Here is a 15,616-nt window from a genome sequence, read left to right on the forward strand (position 1 = left end):
CTCTTTCACGCAAAAACTACTGAATGAATTCTAATGAAACTTTACAATAATGTCGCTTATACATCAGAATAACACACAGGATTTAGCAATTAAAAAAATCGGAAATTCTTACCGCGGAAACCGAGATCCCCGGCCGCTAATATCAGAATATTGGAAACATACCTAACTTTCCAATATATATTTTACAAATACTCTTGTTGACTGATACTCAAACGTAGACATGTAAGAAAAATAATTGAGATCCGATACCTAGCAGTTTATTTTTGCTCAGTGAATGTCTCAAAATATATCAATTTCCCTACCTCAACATCGCAGATATTACTGAAAACATCGCGGAAAATGTGCGATAGATTCAGCTATTTTATCGAGACTTGAGCAAAGAGTCTCCTTTAAAATAACACACTTTCATATCTTTATACTTGCATAAGACATCAAGCTCACGAATACCCTATAAGGGTAGTCAGAGGTACATCTATCGCATGATGAACTAAGTACGTACGCCTCAACGAGCTTTATGTTAGACCAACGTGGTAGGCGGTGAGCCGTATCGCCGTCTATAATGGTCGAGCCAACTGTGTTAGTGAATAATAGTTTCAGACGAAGTTGGTGATCAAAACAGATTAAGGACCGTTGGGAATGGCGGGAAAATTGCTAACAATGGGTTTTACGTATTAAGACAAAAAAAAAACAATCAGAGACAGCGTTAGTGAATGAATAATGTATAATTACAGGGTGTTGGTGACATCTTCGAATACTGAGGAGGATGATTCAGCTCATGATTCAGAGTTTTTTTTTTTTGACGTGACTTATTGTAGATTTGCCGCAGATGGCATTAACTACTTGGCCGGACAAATGGGGAGCGCTGAAGGCTCTCACCCGGTACAACGTTTAAGACAACAGGCCTGAGGGTGCCCAGTTGGGCGCGAACCTCGGCTCAGGGCGTCGTCTGAGAGGAAAAATATTTGAAAGAATTAATCGACCCTAGCGGGTCGATAACGATAAGCGCTGAATGAGGGAAATCGTCGACCACGCCGGCGGGGTCGGTATCGGGGCCCTGAAGTGTTTGGTGTCGCGAAGTGTTGGTGTTATTACTCTATGGCTAGAGTAATAAGGTCGTCGGGATCGTAAATTACGTCTTTCGGACGCCGATATCAAGTGGAATTTTCTATCGCAAAAGTACCTATAGAATTGAAAATAATTAAAAAAAAGCAAAAAAAAAAAATATTGAGAGTTCACTTGATAATGACTCAGAATAATGGCTAAACCAATGATTGTCGAATTTGATTTCGTATTCATGTTTGGATGCGGTGAAGGAAAACATCGTGAGGCAACTTAAATTCCCGAGAAATGTATATTCCGAGGTATGAACCTAACCTGTATTGGGCTGGTTTTCTCTTCGCGGGTTGACAGGATCTTTGCGCCCAAAGGGGGCACTCTCATTTATTATAGAAAGTCACTTCACTGTATACCTATAGACCCGCCTGCCCTCACTGACATTGAGGCTTCGATCTGTCGAGTGGGCATGACAGGACATCAGCCAATCACACTAGTGTCGGCTTATCTATCTCCTAATAACTCTAAGAGGTTACTTAGAAGTGACCTCGAAGCCCTCTTTAATCTCAGTAATTCAGTCATAATTGCTGGCGATCTTAACGCTAAACATCTTTCTTGGAGTTGCTTAACAACAAACACAAGAGGCAGGGTATTAGAAACTCTAGCCGAGCCCCTCTATTATGATATAATAACACCATTGCAGCCCACTAGATATCCCCCTGACTTGAACCACAGACCAGAAATACTCGACTTGGCGCTTCTAAAGAACATAAACTTACGTTTATGTTCTATAGAAGTACTACACGAGTTACTATCCGACCACCGACCTGTTATATTAAAACTAGGCTCCCGTTTAGACGCCCCTGATAATCCAGCAACCCCTAAGACAGTACTGGACTGGGAGAAGGTGGCCGAAGGCCTCCAGTCTTCTAGTTCAGTATACTTAGATAGTATCCCAGTAGAAATAGCCTCCTTAGAGGAGGCCTCGACAGCTATTAACTCCCTCACGGATCACGTGAGGTCGGTTTTGAATGAAAGTTCAAAACAGGTTCCGGAGATGGAAGACCATCGCTGGAAACTGCCTACCGATATCCGTGATCTGCTAACGGAGAAAAACGCAGCCACCCGCGCATATGATTCCAATCGCACCGAGGAATGTCGCCGTCATTTGCGTCTCTTGCAGCATACTGTAAGAAAACGTATTAATGACATGCGACAGAATCGGTGGGATAATCTTTTGAGCGGCATTGAGCCCCACCACCAGGCCATCTGGCAGCTGTCTAGGTCTCTTCAAAAGGATACGGTTGTTCCTACTCCTCCTCTCAATAGGCCTAACCAACCCCCCGCTTTTGACGATGACGAAAAAGCCGAATGCCTTGCCGACAGTCTCGAAGCCCAATGTTCGCCCAGTACTCTCCCTACCGATCGTAGGCACCTCTCGACGGTGAACTCTGAAGTTGAGCGTAGGGCTTCTGTACCTCCCACCGATCCTCCTCTTCCACAGGTTACTGAGGAAGAGGTACTAGGTATCATCAAAAGATTTCATACCCGAAAAGCCCCTGGCTCAGATGGTATCACGAATCGTGTCCTTAAAAACTTCGGTGCTCCCCTCATCTGCTTACTAACGGCAATATTCAACGTCGCCATGAGCAACTGCGTCTTTCCACAGCAGTGGAAAGAAGCAATTGTAATTGGTATACCAAAGCCTGGGAAACCTAAAAACGAACCTTCCAGTTACCGCCCTATAAGTCTCCTCAATACCATGGGGAAGATTTATGAGCGGCTCATATTTGCTAGATTACGGGACTACGCCGAATCCAATAGTCTTATTCCACCAGAGCAGTTTGGTTTTAGAACCAAACACTCCTGCGTTCAACAAGTGCACCGTATTGTTGAACATATCTCCAGTAGATTAAACTTAAAAAAACCTGTCGCTACGGGAGCGCTCTTCTTCGATGTGGCGAAAGCGTTCGACAAAGTCTGGCACAACGGCTTGATCTACAAGCTTTATTCACTGGGAGTGCCAGACCGTCTCGTGCACATCATACGAGACTTCCTCTCAAATCGAACCTTTCGCTACCGCGTAGAAGGGACGCTCTCGTCACCGCACCCGATACATGCCGGAGTCCCACAAGGCTCCGTCCTCTCCCCTTTACTATTTTCATTGTATACTAGTGACATTCCCAAATCCCCTAATACCGAATTAGCTTTATTTGCGGATGATACAGCCATCTATTCTTCGTGCCGTGGTCGAGTTATGATGACCGGAATCCTCCAACGCGCGGCCAATGCCTTGGGCAAGTGGTTTCGCAAATGGAGAATCGAGGTAAACCCGGAGAAAAGTGCAGCGGTGTACTTTTCAAAGGGCTATTATAACACGCCACGGTCACGCCGTCAACTTACAATCATTAAGATGTTTGGCAAGCCGATCCCTTGGGAGGAGCAAGTCAAATATCTCGGCGTAGTCTTAGATAGACGTCTTACTTTCAAGGCCCATATCAAACGTGTGCGCGATCGCGCCGCGTTTGTAATGGGCCGTCTTCACTGTCTTCTTAACAAGCGAAATAAATTGTCCCTTAGGAATAAGGTGAAAATCTACACGACTTGCATCCGTCCGATCATGACCTATGCAGGGGTAGTTTTCGCTCATGCGAGTCCCTCTCAAATCCACCGTCTACAGGTAATACAAAATCGTTTCATGCGGAAAGCCACGGGAGCTCCGTGGTTCCTTCGCAATGAAAATCTGCACATTGACCTAGGTCTGCCAACCATTGCCCAATGGCTCAAATTAGCTTCCAAACGTTTTTTCGATTCTGCTCCGCACCACCCAAATCCCCTGGTAGTTGCGGCTTCCGAATACATCCCGCTTAGGGACGGTACTGAAAAGTATCGGCGTCCGAAGGACGTATTATACGATCCCGACGACCCGATTACTCTAGCCATAGAGGCAGCCAATCAGCTCGCGACACCAAACACTTCAGGTCCCCGATACCGACCCCGCCGGCGTGGTCGACGATTTCCCTCATTCAGCGCTTACCGCTATCGACCCACCAGGGTCGATTAATTCTTTCAAATATTTTTCCTCTCAGACGACGCCCTGAGCCGAGGTTCGCGCCCAACTGGGCACCCTCAGGCCTGTTGTCTTAAACGTTGTACCGGGTGAGAGCCTTCAGCGCTCCCCATTTGTCCGGCCAAGTAGTTAATGCCATTTGCGGCAAATCTACAATAAGTCACGTCAAAAAAAAAAAAAAAAATCTTCGCGGGTTGGAAGGTCAGATAGACAGTCGCTTCTGTAACAAACCGGACCCTGTAAAAACGGGATAAGGCTAGAGAGATGATGATGGTTGACTCAAAATAATTATCTGAATCATCTCCCTAAGTGTTCGTTACGATGTCACTAACACCGTGAATAATAAATACTTCCTATTTTAAAAGCGATTACGAAATTATTCACCTAATGGCGTTGGGAATATGAAAAGATCTATTCCAAAGAATTAATACGAAAAGGATTGGAAATTAAACCTATCTGGAGTAAGGCGAGGTCTATGGGCTAGAAAATTAAAGTCAGATTTTCAACTCCCTAGTCTATTGGGTCATCTATTCACTCAATTCATACCCTCGAGATGTAAGCCAAATGAATCATATTCAATTTGGGTTATACAATTGAGTAATTGGAAATTCAATTAAGTAAGTGTCATTTTTAATCCAGATAGAACTTTTTGGAATATAGTATTTATAGGTTTAACAGCCTACCTGATCTAGTGGTTAGAGTGTTTAGCTCACTACCTGGTGGTCCGGGATCGATTCCCTTACATAGGGGACATATCACAAAAAAACTTTGTGGTCCCTAGTTTGGTTAGGACATTACTGGGTGATCACCAGATCGTCCGAAAGTAAGATGATCCGTGCTTCGGAAGGCACGTTAAGCCGTTGGTCCCGGTTACCACTTACTGATGTAAGTAAGTAGACGTTACATGAGCCATGTCAGGGACCTTTGGCGGCTCAATACTAACCCTGGCACCAGGGTTGATGAGGTTGGTACTCCACCCCACAACCCACACGATAGAAGAAGAAGTTGAGTGTGGTTAATTGAATATGTGGAGAGTGTATCGGATGTTAATGCGATTGGTTCACATGTGTATTGTGACTCAAACATAGTAAGTAGGTATTTATCGCCGACTAATTAGAGTCGTTGGTGCATCGACATTGATAAACTTGTTTAATGTCAACAAATTGACTGATTGATTGATGTTAAAACATTTTTGAATCTACGTTATTTCGCAAGGTTATGTCTGAGGAGACGAAATGACACGAAAGTGAAACAGCAACACATCTTTTAAATCAATGTAGATGTACATACATTACAAGGTATCTAGTAACTAGAGGAACACATATGACTGTATAGTGGATGTGGAGGCTGTAGGTATGAATATGTTTAGAATGAGGTTATGCGGGTCGCTGCTTAGCAACAGGATGCTCTGTTGATGTTTGCCAAAGTGCAGCCGGCACTATATTACACTTTGTCACTTTAACTACAAAGCCAATAGTGTACTATTGAGTTAGACCTGTGAATTAGACAGAGAACTTGATCTGTGAATGGAATTTGACTTGTGCAGGCCAGAATTTCTGTATTGTGGCTTATGTGTAGTTAGGCAATTGAATATTCAATTTAGTTGGCTTTGATTTATCGAATTTTATTAATGTTAATTCGTTTCTGATGATTTCAGCACTTATCATCATCGGCCCACTATAGTCGATTAATTATTTCAAATATCACCCTTCGTGTTTCGGAAGGCACGTTAAGCAGTTGGTCCCGGCTGCATTAGCAGTCGTTAATAACCATCAATCCGCACTGGGCCCGCGTGATGGTCTATGGCCCGATCTCCCTATCCATCCATAGGGAAGGCCCGTGCCCCAGCAGTGGGGACGTTAAAGGGCTGATGATGATGACTATTTTACTAATAATATCATAAGAAACTAATAACAAAAAAAATTATTATATCATTTATGAAATTAGTTCAGAAGTGGGATAGAAGCCTCTTTATGATATAATCTTGATCATCATCCTTCTAGTACTATCCCGTTTTTCACAGGGTCCGCTTACCTAACCTAAAATTTGACAGGTCCAGTATTTTACAGAATCGACTGCCTGTCTAACCTTCCAACCCGCAAAGAAAAAACCAGTCCAATACAGGTTAGGTTACATACCTCCAAAAATGCATTTCTCAGGAATGTGGGTTTCCTCACGATGTTTTCCTTCACCGCTGAGCGTGATATAATCTCGATGGGTATATAATTATGTCATGAAACATAAAAATATATTAAATTGTCTCTTACGCTTCTCTGTCTTGTTGTCATTCTAATCAAGTTACATTAAATTAAATGAATCATAATTATACAGGCAAACAGAGTAATTACTTTTAAAACCTATTTGAATTTCTTGTTTTAAGTTGTCCGATGCAAAATGAGGTATTTAAACAATTAAGTACAGATGGCTGCTAGTTAAACAGTAAGTACTTAAACAATCGCTATGTTGTAACGTACACCAACAAAGTAACCAATTCAGCTTCGCAAGGCCCTTTCCGAAACAGCTTTTACAGGTATAAAATGTGTTGTAAGTATTACATTTACGGCCGTGGGTACTCAAGAAGCACCATTACGCTGAAAACAGCGCTAAGGTTTATTTTCACGACTTTTGTGTCCCCTGTAATACTATCGCGCGCGGAATCGTATTACGAAACGCGTTCGATTTTATCATGCGAGCGAGACCCAACGCGCGCTCACATAAAAAAGGGAACTACCAAAAAAATCTTACCCAAATTAGTCCCCTCGCCCCAAAATACGGTCCTCACAGCCTTCGCGACCGTGGACCAGATGTTTTCCTTGTCCCGCTCTGAGCCCCTCTCAATTTCACTCGACTTCTCGTCCACCCCCTCTCCAGCCTCGACAATCCTTTTAACGCTAACTTTCTTTTTCGTTATCACAAATTTAAATTGTATCTCTGTTTCCTCTTCGTTTGTTTTCAAAGCGGTACTGAGGCAATTCTGAAGAGAGCCGGCGATATTTGCAGTGAGCGCTGTTATTGCATTGTTAATACCTTTGGTCTCGGCTGGCGAGTCAACGCAGGTCTTGAATAATTCATTTGAATCTTTGGAGTAGTTTTCGTCTACTACGGGACTGTCTTCTTTAAAGTTGATTGCCCTCGCTGGCATGTTGGAATGTTCGCCAATCGGCGGGGTACTATCTGGTGGGTCTCTAATGGGATCCCTTACGTCTCTATTGACGGGGGTCCTAGCCACAGTTATGCCCTGATGCTCAAAACGGTTGATTAATGCTTGGAAGCGAGGGTTGCAACAGTATTTTGGCCTTTGTGGTCCCGGAGTTAACATTCGTTTTGGTTTACGGTACACTGGAAACAGAATACGGACATCGTAGATAATTCAATTGAGTAGTTACAGGGATTATTTTCGAGCTTTAAAATAATCTATTTCTATTGTCAGTATAAAAACATAATATTATGCAAAGACTAAAATTATACCCATTTGAAGCTCCTCGAGTCATTAGTAAATAAAAGATGCTTTTATTTTTCTAATGTCCCTTCAGCAATCATCGCATTTCCAAATACAAACAAATTCTAATTTCCATGTTCATCAATTAATTACGAGTAGATTTATTTTGTATTAGAATTTAAATTCAGAACTAAGTAGGCACTTTATTGCTTGGTTCTGAATTCAAATTCTTGTTTGCCTGATGAATGTAATAATTGATGAACCTGGAAATTAACATTTGTTTGAATTTGGAATGTCATACGAGAAGAAAATAGCACTGTACCATATACTCACCACGTTTTACTTTTGGTTCTTGTTCAAAGACGGTGTCATCGGCAAATTTGACCCTCTTAGTCTTCGCTGATGAGTTGTCAACTGAATCCTGAAAGGTGACTTGTTTCTCAGAACTGTCCTGGCTACCCAAACGGAGCTTGCTACCTGTTACTATAATACTCTTCAGTTTTGGAGGCAACGTCGACTCGCCTTTAGATGATGGCTGAAATTACACGAGCAAACAATATCTGAGTGAAATCGGAATCTTTCTGAGAAAGAATGAAATAATATATTTTTTGCGAAAGTAATATTGAGCTTCCGAATTTAAATCTTGTTTCTAAGTCGTTGTTATAAACACATAAACGTAACATTGAGTTTATTTATCTTTAGGAACCTGATATCGTCCAATAATACCTATATACCTACCTAGCTTTTATATTCATATACTAACAAATATATACAAATTTATTTTATATAAACAGCTACCTAAGCAAGGAGTATTTTATTTCAGCAATAAGTTTCGTTTAATCCATACGTATAACTAAGTCTGGAACATATTGAGGGACTTTCAAGGCTACGTACACCAAAAACAATATAGATGGCGTTGTACAGTCACGAGTACTAATATGTATACACTTTGAAACCATGTCACATTAACTTTTTTGACAAATTGAACCGTAAGTCTCATTAAATGTCGAATATAATAGTGCGACAGGGTTCTAAAGTGGTTACATGATATTGCTCGTGACTGTACAGCATTAACATGCTAATTATCTATTTTTTCATTATTATTAGTACGGTCACGAGCATTAATATGTATACACTTTGGTACCCTGTCACATTAACTTTTTTGACAAATTGAACTGTAAGTCTCACTAAATGTCAAATATGTTAGTGCGACAGAGTACAGAGAGAAGTGGGTACATAATATTGCTCATGACTGTACATAATTATTCCAAAATGCAATGTAATGGCAGAAGCATAATACAAAAATAATTGTTGCTTGATATTTGGATGTATAGAATTATGTTGCTACGTATATCCTCGTAAGGCCCGGATTTCCAGACACAATAGTTAAACAATGGGATTTGGATTTTAAAAGGACTTTGGGACTTACGACCATATTGCTTCTCTTTAAGTATTTTGATCAGTATAATAATGAGTGGAAAATGTAATTGTGCCAGAGTGCAATACAACGAATCATTATATAACCCAAAAACGTATATAAAAGATGCAAATTATGTCTGTTATGCATGAAATTAGAAGGTTAAACGAATAAAAATCTGTGCAGACAGAGTGTCCATCTATAGTGTTTTTGAAGAACTTGGGCTCGGATTGTCCCTCCTTATATGTCAGATAAATATTTCACACAAAATGTTTCACGCGAAATCTCGTACCCAACCTCATCAGTTTCTTCTGTGAAAAGGGGTCACGCTAAGGAGATCTTCTCTTCTTCTTTCGTGTGGGTTGTGAGGAGGAGTACCAACTTCATCAACCTTGGTATCTTACTATTGAGCAGCCTAAGGCACCTGACATGATTCATTAAACAACTACATATTTAGGTAATTACTTATAATTCATTAAAAAGGTGTAACGTAATGAAATCAAATAGATTTTTCAATGTTTTTCTTTCCATTATAAACTTATGGGTTCGAATTTTTCAAGCAAAAACTAACCAATATTCGCATGTTTATATCCTGTCCGTTCAAATTCGGACCCGAAATTCCAAATATCATTTATCCCCATATTTTCATACACATGCGATCACTCAAATAATATTTCATGAAGCAAATAATATATATGAATGGAAATCGCTTTGGTGCTAAAATGTCTCTGAGGGGACCCTACGGAAATTGACGGCCAGAGAAACGTGTGACCTCTGACAGATCAAGGACCAAGATTGAAATAGGCAAAAATCACGCTTAATGGAAATGACGATGACGTAATCGTGTTTTTTCATTCATCATCATTATCCCGTTTTTCACAGGGTCCACTTACCTAACCTGAAGATTTGACAGGTCCGGTTTTTTACAGAAGCGACTGCCTGTCTGACCTTAAACCCTCGAACGGAAAACTAGCCCAATACAGGTTATGTGACATACCGCCGAAAGATTTCACGGGAATGTGGGTTTCGTCAGAATGTTTTCGTTCACCGCTGAGCACGTGATAATCATTTATGATCCAAACTTGGATTCGATAAAAAATTCGACAATCATTGGTTTAGGCCTGTGGTGCAAATCGCACCTGCGACCTCAAAGTGAGAGCTTTTCAAAGAATTACTTTAATTTTGGCTTGAAATGCAATGAGTTTTTAGTTGTAATAAGCCTGTAATAATATTCATAAAATGATTTAATTTTAACTAGTTCATTTAACTCTAACGCCTTTTTTCCACCTCGCAATGTAAGCTAGTTTTGATCCAGGTAATGTGGTTTAAATTTTTACGAGTTTTGATGAAAAAATTCACAGCAGAATGTATAACTAGCTTAGCCAATTGAGAGGTTTTGTTAACAAAAAGTCATCTGAATATTCTCCACAAGGCGATGATATACAGGGTGTTAGTGACATCGTAACGAAAACTTTGAGGGATGATTCAGACCATGATTCTGAATTGAAACCTAGTTAAATTTTCCGTCGCGAAAGTATTTTTAGTTTTAACTAAAAATAATTTAAAACATACTAAAATTTTCATGTTCACGGTCTCAATATTTATTACGGTGTCACTTACACCCACACGCATTTGTATGGCCACTGTACGTACTTGTACGGGGTGTAAGTGACATCGTAACAAATACTGAGAGGGGTGATTCAGCTGATTATTTTGCGACGGAAAATTCCACTTGACATTAACTCAGAATCATGGTCTGAATCATCCCCCTTAGTATTCGTTACGATGTCACTAACACCCTATGTAAAAGTACCTATTTATAGAAATTAGTTCATGTTCTGGTTATTAAAATGGCTTGTGCGATTTTATGGCGTCGTTATCATATGAGTAGGTTGTTTATGAGACAACACACCACAGACATTGTGGCGCCTTCAGGGCAGACGGCTTGATTCACGTAACTTGCTCACAACATTTTACGATTTCCTCAATGTGTTCAAAAATAGGTGTAATGATGACACAGGCGCACGACTTTGTTCCAATTGGGGTGGTCCGTCTATGAGTCCAAGATAAAATATGAAATTCTGACTGCTAAATAAAGACAGGTCTGAAGGTGACAAAAAACGTTTTCATTTTTCTACTTAGTAATAATATCTGCGATATTTTGTCACGTTTTTCTATGACGGCACAGGTTGCTTTTTCATACAAAGTTCACATCAATTTCGTGTTATGACGTTCAGTAGAAAGTAGTTAATGCTATCTGCGGCAAATCTACTATCATCATCATCAATTTAAGAGCCACGCTCTTGTCGGTGTAGCATTTTCCATTCCAGTCTATCAAAGGCCAATCTACTATGTCACGTCAAAAAAAAACTAGTTGTCAACTACCCTAGTCGCCTTATTACAAAATGCAGACCAAAGATAGTACCTACTAGGTTTTAACCACGAACTATCTTCGGACTAGTCCTTTGTTGATCCTTATTTTGTTTCAAGGCTGGGTTTTAATTCTAGTTTTAAAGTTAGTACGGTAACAAATCTAAACTTACTAGTCCAGTTAAACCCAGACTAATGTATTTTATGCAATAAAACATACATACACAAACTCATGCTTATTTCCCACCGTTGTAAGCAGAGCCTATAGAATTCAATTTGCTTCTATCCTGACATACTTCTCTTGCTTCCTCCACATTCAATCGTTTCATACACGCACGCCGGTTCTGAGTAGATCGTTCTGAAACTTTTCTAAGGACATCCCCAATCTTATCTAAGGCGGCATAAGTTTCATTATAATCGTCTTAGGACTTCGTATCAACCTGCAACTTGTCTTTGGTTGTTTGTGGCTCGGTTCACCCTATGGAAATTTCGGGCATGAATTTATGTATTATGTGGTTTTTTAGAAGTTGATACGTCAATCTATGTGTAATTTTGTTTAGAAAAAAACTTGTAAGCAAATATAATATGTTTAAAAAATATTTTATTTGAATATTGATTCGCATTGTTCTCAAAAAGTCCAATTAGTTTTGAATGTTGACGTTAGTAAATTTAGATTGTATTCCAACGTTAAATATCGTTCAATATTGAATGAAACTAAATAATTCTTATTGACAGGAGTTGAAAATCGAAATTTAATACAAAGCGCAGTCATTAATTTGTTCAAATAGAGTGAATAAACTCTGGCTTACTGACGAAACAAGATCGAAAGAATTTCTCAAGGACAAGAGGAGGACCCGGTGGTGTAATGGTTAACACGCTCGTCCCGGCTTGACAGGAGCTGCGGGTTCAAGCCCCGTTCGAGCTAGATTTTTTCGATTTAATTTTCTCTCTGTGAATTTCTCTAAGCACGAGTGAATGCTATAAAAACAAAAATAACTTAGGGTTCGTATATTACCTCCTTCGAGAGCTGATACTTTTCAGTACCGTCTCTAAGCGGGATGTATTCTGAAGATGGCTCATGCAACAACTCCAAATAAGTATTTTAAAGCATGACGTCATTTACATCCTATGTTACATTGCTACATAATATTCATTGCGAATCCCGTATTCGAGTACCTATTAGGTTCACCTTTGTCTACAATAATTATTTTCTTTTTATTTTAATAATTTTTGTAATCTCAAAACTCCTACCTCATTAACAGTACTTTGAGCAGGACTCTCTCCATTCTCAATCTCTGAGAGTGGGGAGTCAGCTCCCTGGTCGGTGAAGAGTGACCATCCTCCCACAGCAGGGTGGGTTGGTGTGCTGGTGGTGACAACCTGGGCTAGCTTCATTAGGTGTGGTATATGGGATGTGGGAGTAGTCATTTCCTTATCGGTGTCTGGAATTTGTGACAATAAATTCACGTTAATAATGGTCATGTGAAAACGATGAACTGAGTACCTACACTTTACCAAGATTTATGTTAACATTTTTTTATAATCTAAGTCTTCTTCTATCGTTTTGGACAACCAAAACGATCACAAGAAGAGGATTACCAATCTCATCAACCCTGGTGTCAGGGTTTACAAATTAAGCAACTACTTATATCAATACTGCTACGAGGACATCTGACATTTTTAGTTTTTTTTTTAAGCGTATTACTAGTAGATAAACCAAAAGAATATAAACACTTAATTAAAGCACATAATAACGGGTTCTTACCGCGTTTAAATGGGGATATGAGACTCAACGTTTGATTTAAACGCGGTAAGAACCCGTTATTATGTGCTTTAATTATGATAATAACCGCGTAAACTTAAAACAATGTATAAACACTTATCCTTGTAATCTCAGAATTACTCTTTAACTGAATAGCAAGATAATAAACTTCCAAAAATATGTCTGACGAACTTACCAACATTATCTTCATTTCTCAAAGGAGTCGTTTTGGATATTCCAGGGGTATCATTGTCTGCGTCTTCACCTGTATCATCATATTCTTCTACAACTTTCTGACGCATCAACAACAACTTTTTCACATGAGGAGTAACAGCTCTTTGCTTCTTCGCTTTCGGAGTTTTAGGAGCCAATTTCGCGTACGGCGTTTTCATAACTTCAGCCTTTTGACTATCATCTTCGCCATCACTAGATTCGTAATCAACTAAATATTTCTTCCTTACTATTGGTGTTATAACTGCAGTCTTACTAGTTTTATCGACAGACACTATAGCTTCAAAATCTGCTTCATTACTGTCGGTCTTTACAAGAATAGAATTGAATTTATCATCAACACTTTTGACGAGCTCCTTCGTGACTTCTTTGTCAATTAACTCAGATATGCTGACACATTCATCGATTTTGCTAAGGTCTTCCATTTTGTTGAATATTTTGTTACATTTACGGCACTGTAGGGGTAAATGTTCTCGAGTTAGATGTCTTACGAATTGTGGGTTTAACTCTTCTGGTCGGCAAAGGAATCTGTAGCCTCGGCAGATTGGACAGTCGTACTGAAGACCGTGGGTTGTCTGCTCGTGTTTCCAACGACATTCAGCGCAACAAAACGTGAGGTGACATACAATACAACGGACCTAAAATTGTAAAAATATTGTTAAAGTAACAAACTTGTTTTAACGATGACGATCCATTGCTGCTTTATAGCAACATGCCGCAGCTGCATCATCAGACGCATTTTTAAAGAGGCAAACCTTAATATTACCCTATTAAATTGGTTACACGATAATTACAGCCTCTGTGGTCTAGTGGTTAGAGCGTTGGGCTCACGATCTGGAGGTCCGGGTTCGATTCCCGATGGGGACATCGTCGAAATCACTTTGTGAGACGACATTGCAGGACATTGCAGGCTTGAATCACCTTGATTGTCCGAGAAAGTAAGACGATTCCGTGCTCCGAAAGGTACGCTAAGCTGTTGGTCCCGGGCTACTAGCCCAAACACCTCCTCCAACCTATCCCCTCCGGTTCCGGTAAGAGTCCATATCCCCTCCGGTTGGTTGAGGGGAGGCCTGTGCCCAGCAGTGGGACATGTATAGGTTGTTTACTTTTACACGATAATAAACCGATACCGATTCTGTTATATGATAAAATACATCGCGTCACGTGTGATATGTGGGCAACCCGCTTCATAAATTATATCGAGGCCTTCGGCCAATAGCCGGATGACATCTATCTATGGAGATAATTTTAGCTATTTGGCGAAGTTCTCGATACAATTCGCCCCAGTATAATTAGCCCCAATTTGGCATATTGATTGAAATTGAATATATTGCTCCTATTACCAGAGAACCAATTATAAACCGGCAATAAATATCTACAAATCCCACATCATTAGTCTAGAATCTATATCGTGACAAGACGACTAATCGGCTACGATAATCGCATTGTTACACGCCGCATCAGATTGCTAGCTAATCCGACACGTCCCCAATTAGTCGTCGATACAAAATAGGTTCAATTAGTCGGAAAACTGTGACGCATCCGAAGTCAATTACCTTGATTGATTTTCTGTTATTGTTTAAATGAAAAAGGTGAGCAATCGTGTTGATTTCACTGCATGTTTGACTTGTTTTCCATTTTTATACCATTCAATTTCATATTGAGCCGTTACGATACAACGGTTTTTACAAGCTATCTAATTCAATTGACTGCTTTTCAAAACTTGCATGTTCAACAATACTTGCAGAGGAATGTAGAGGAAGCAAGAGGAGTATATCAAGATCGAAGCAAATGGAATTCCATCATCTCTGTTGTTAAGTAAGCTACGTATGTTGCGAAAATATTAAAACTATACAATTATGTTCTACGAAACTTTTATTGCTTACCTATTAGCTTACTTCAAAAATTACATTTAAGGTGAAATATAAGGAATATCTTCTTAATATTCAGAAAAACGTCGGTAACTGAACTTTATGCTTATTTCATAATTATGTTTATACACACACACCTACTTTTCATACAGGGTGGACCAGAAGTTCAGGTTCAAAATGAAAAATTAGAAAGAAGGGCTCATTAGCTACCAGAAATACCCCCATGTATGTTCAGCATTTATTTACGGTTTAGGAGATATGACCCATTTTGTACCGTTTTCTAGATTTTCTACCTTACTTCAGAAATAATCATTTTGTCGCTATCCCTTTCTTAATAATTATTTTATTTTACTTCACAACTATGCCTAAGTCTGTGTACCGCTCAATCAAAGATAAATCAAAG

At 39.7% G+C, this 15,616-nt stretch overlaps 1 protein-coding gene across 1 annotated transcript in view; it reads right to left on the minus strand.

The window, feature by feature from the left end:
- The window catches only part of LOC126373104 (uncharacterized), a 33,013-nt gene that overhangs the window by 13,089 nt on the left and 4,308 nt on the right, over positions 1–15,616 (minus strand). Inside the window, exons 2-5 of the mRNA XM_050019104.1 lie at positions 13,308–13,980; positions 12,601–12,791; positions 7,896–8,097; positions 6,869–7,462 (exon numbers count right to left, since the gene is read on the minus strand). Coding sequence (XP_049875061.1) covers positions 6,869–7,462; positions 7,896–8,097; positions 12,601–12,791; positions 13,308–13,980 — 1,660 coding nt within the window. The remainder of the gene's footprint in view (positions 1–6,868; positions 7,463–7,895; positions 8,098–12,600; positions 12,792–13,307; positions 13,981–15,616) is intronic.

The sequence above is a fragment of the Pectinophora gossypiella genome, chromosome 15, assembly GCF_024362695.1.
Source record: "Pectinophora gossypiella chromosome 15, ilPecGoss1.1, whole genome shotgun sequence".
In the NCBI taxonomy this organism is placed as follows: Eukaryota; Metazoa; Arthropoda; class Insecta; order Lepidoptera; family Gelechiidae; genus Pectinophora; species Pectinophora gossypiella.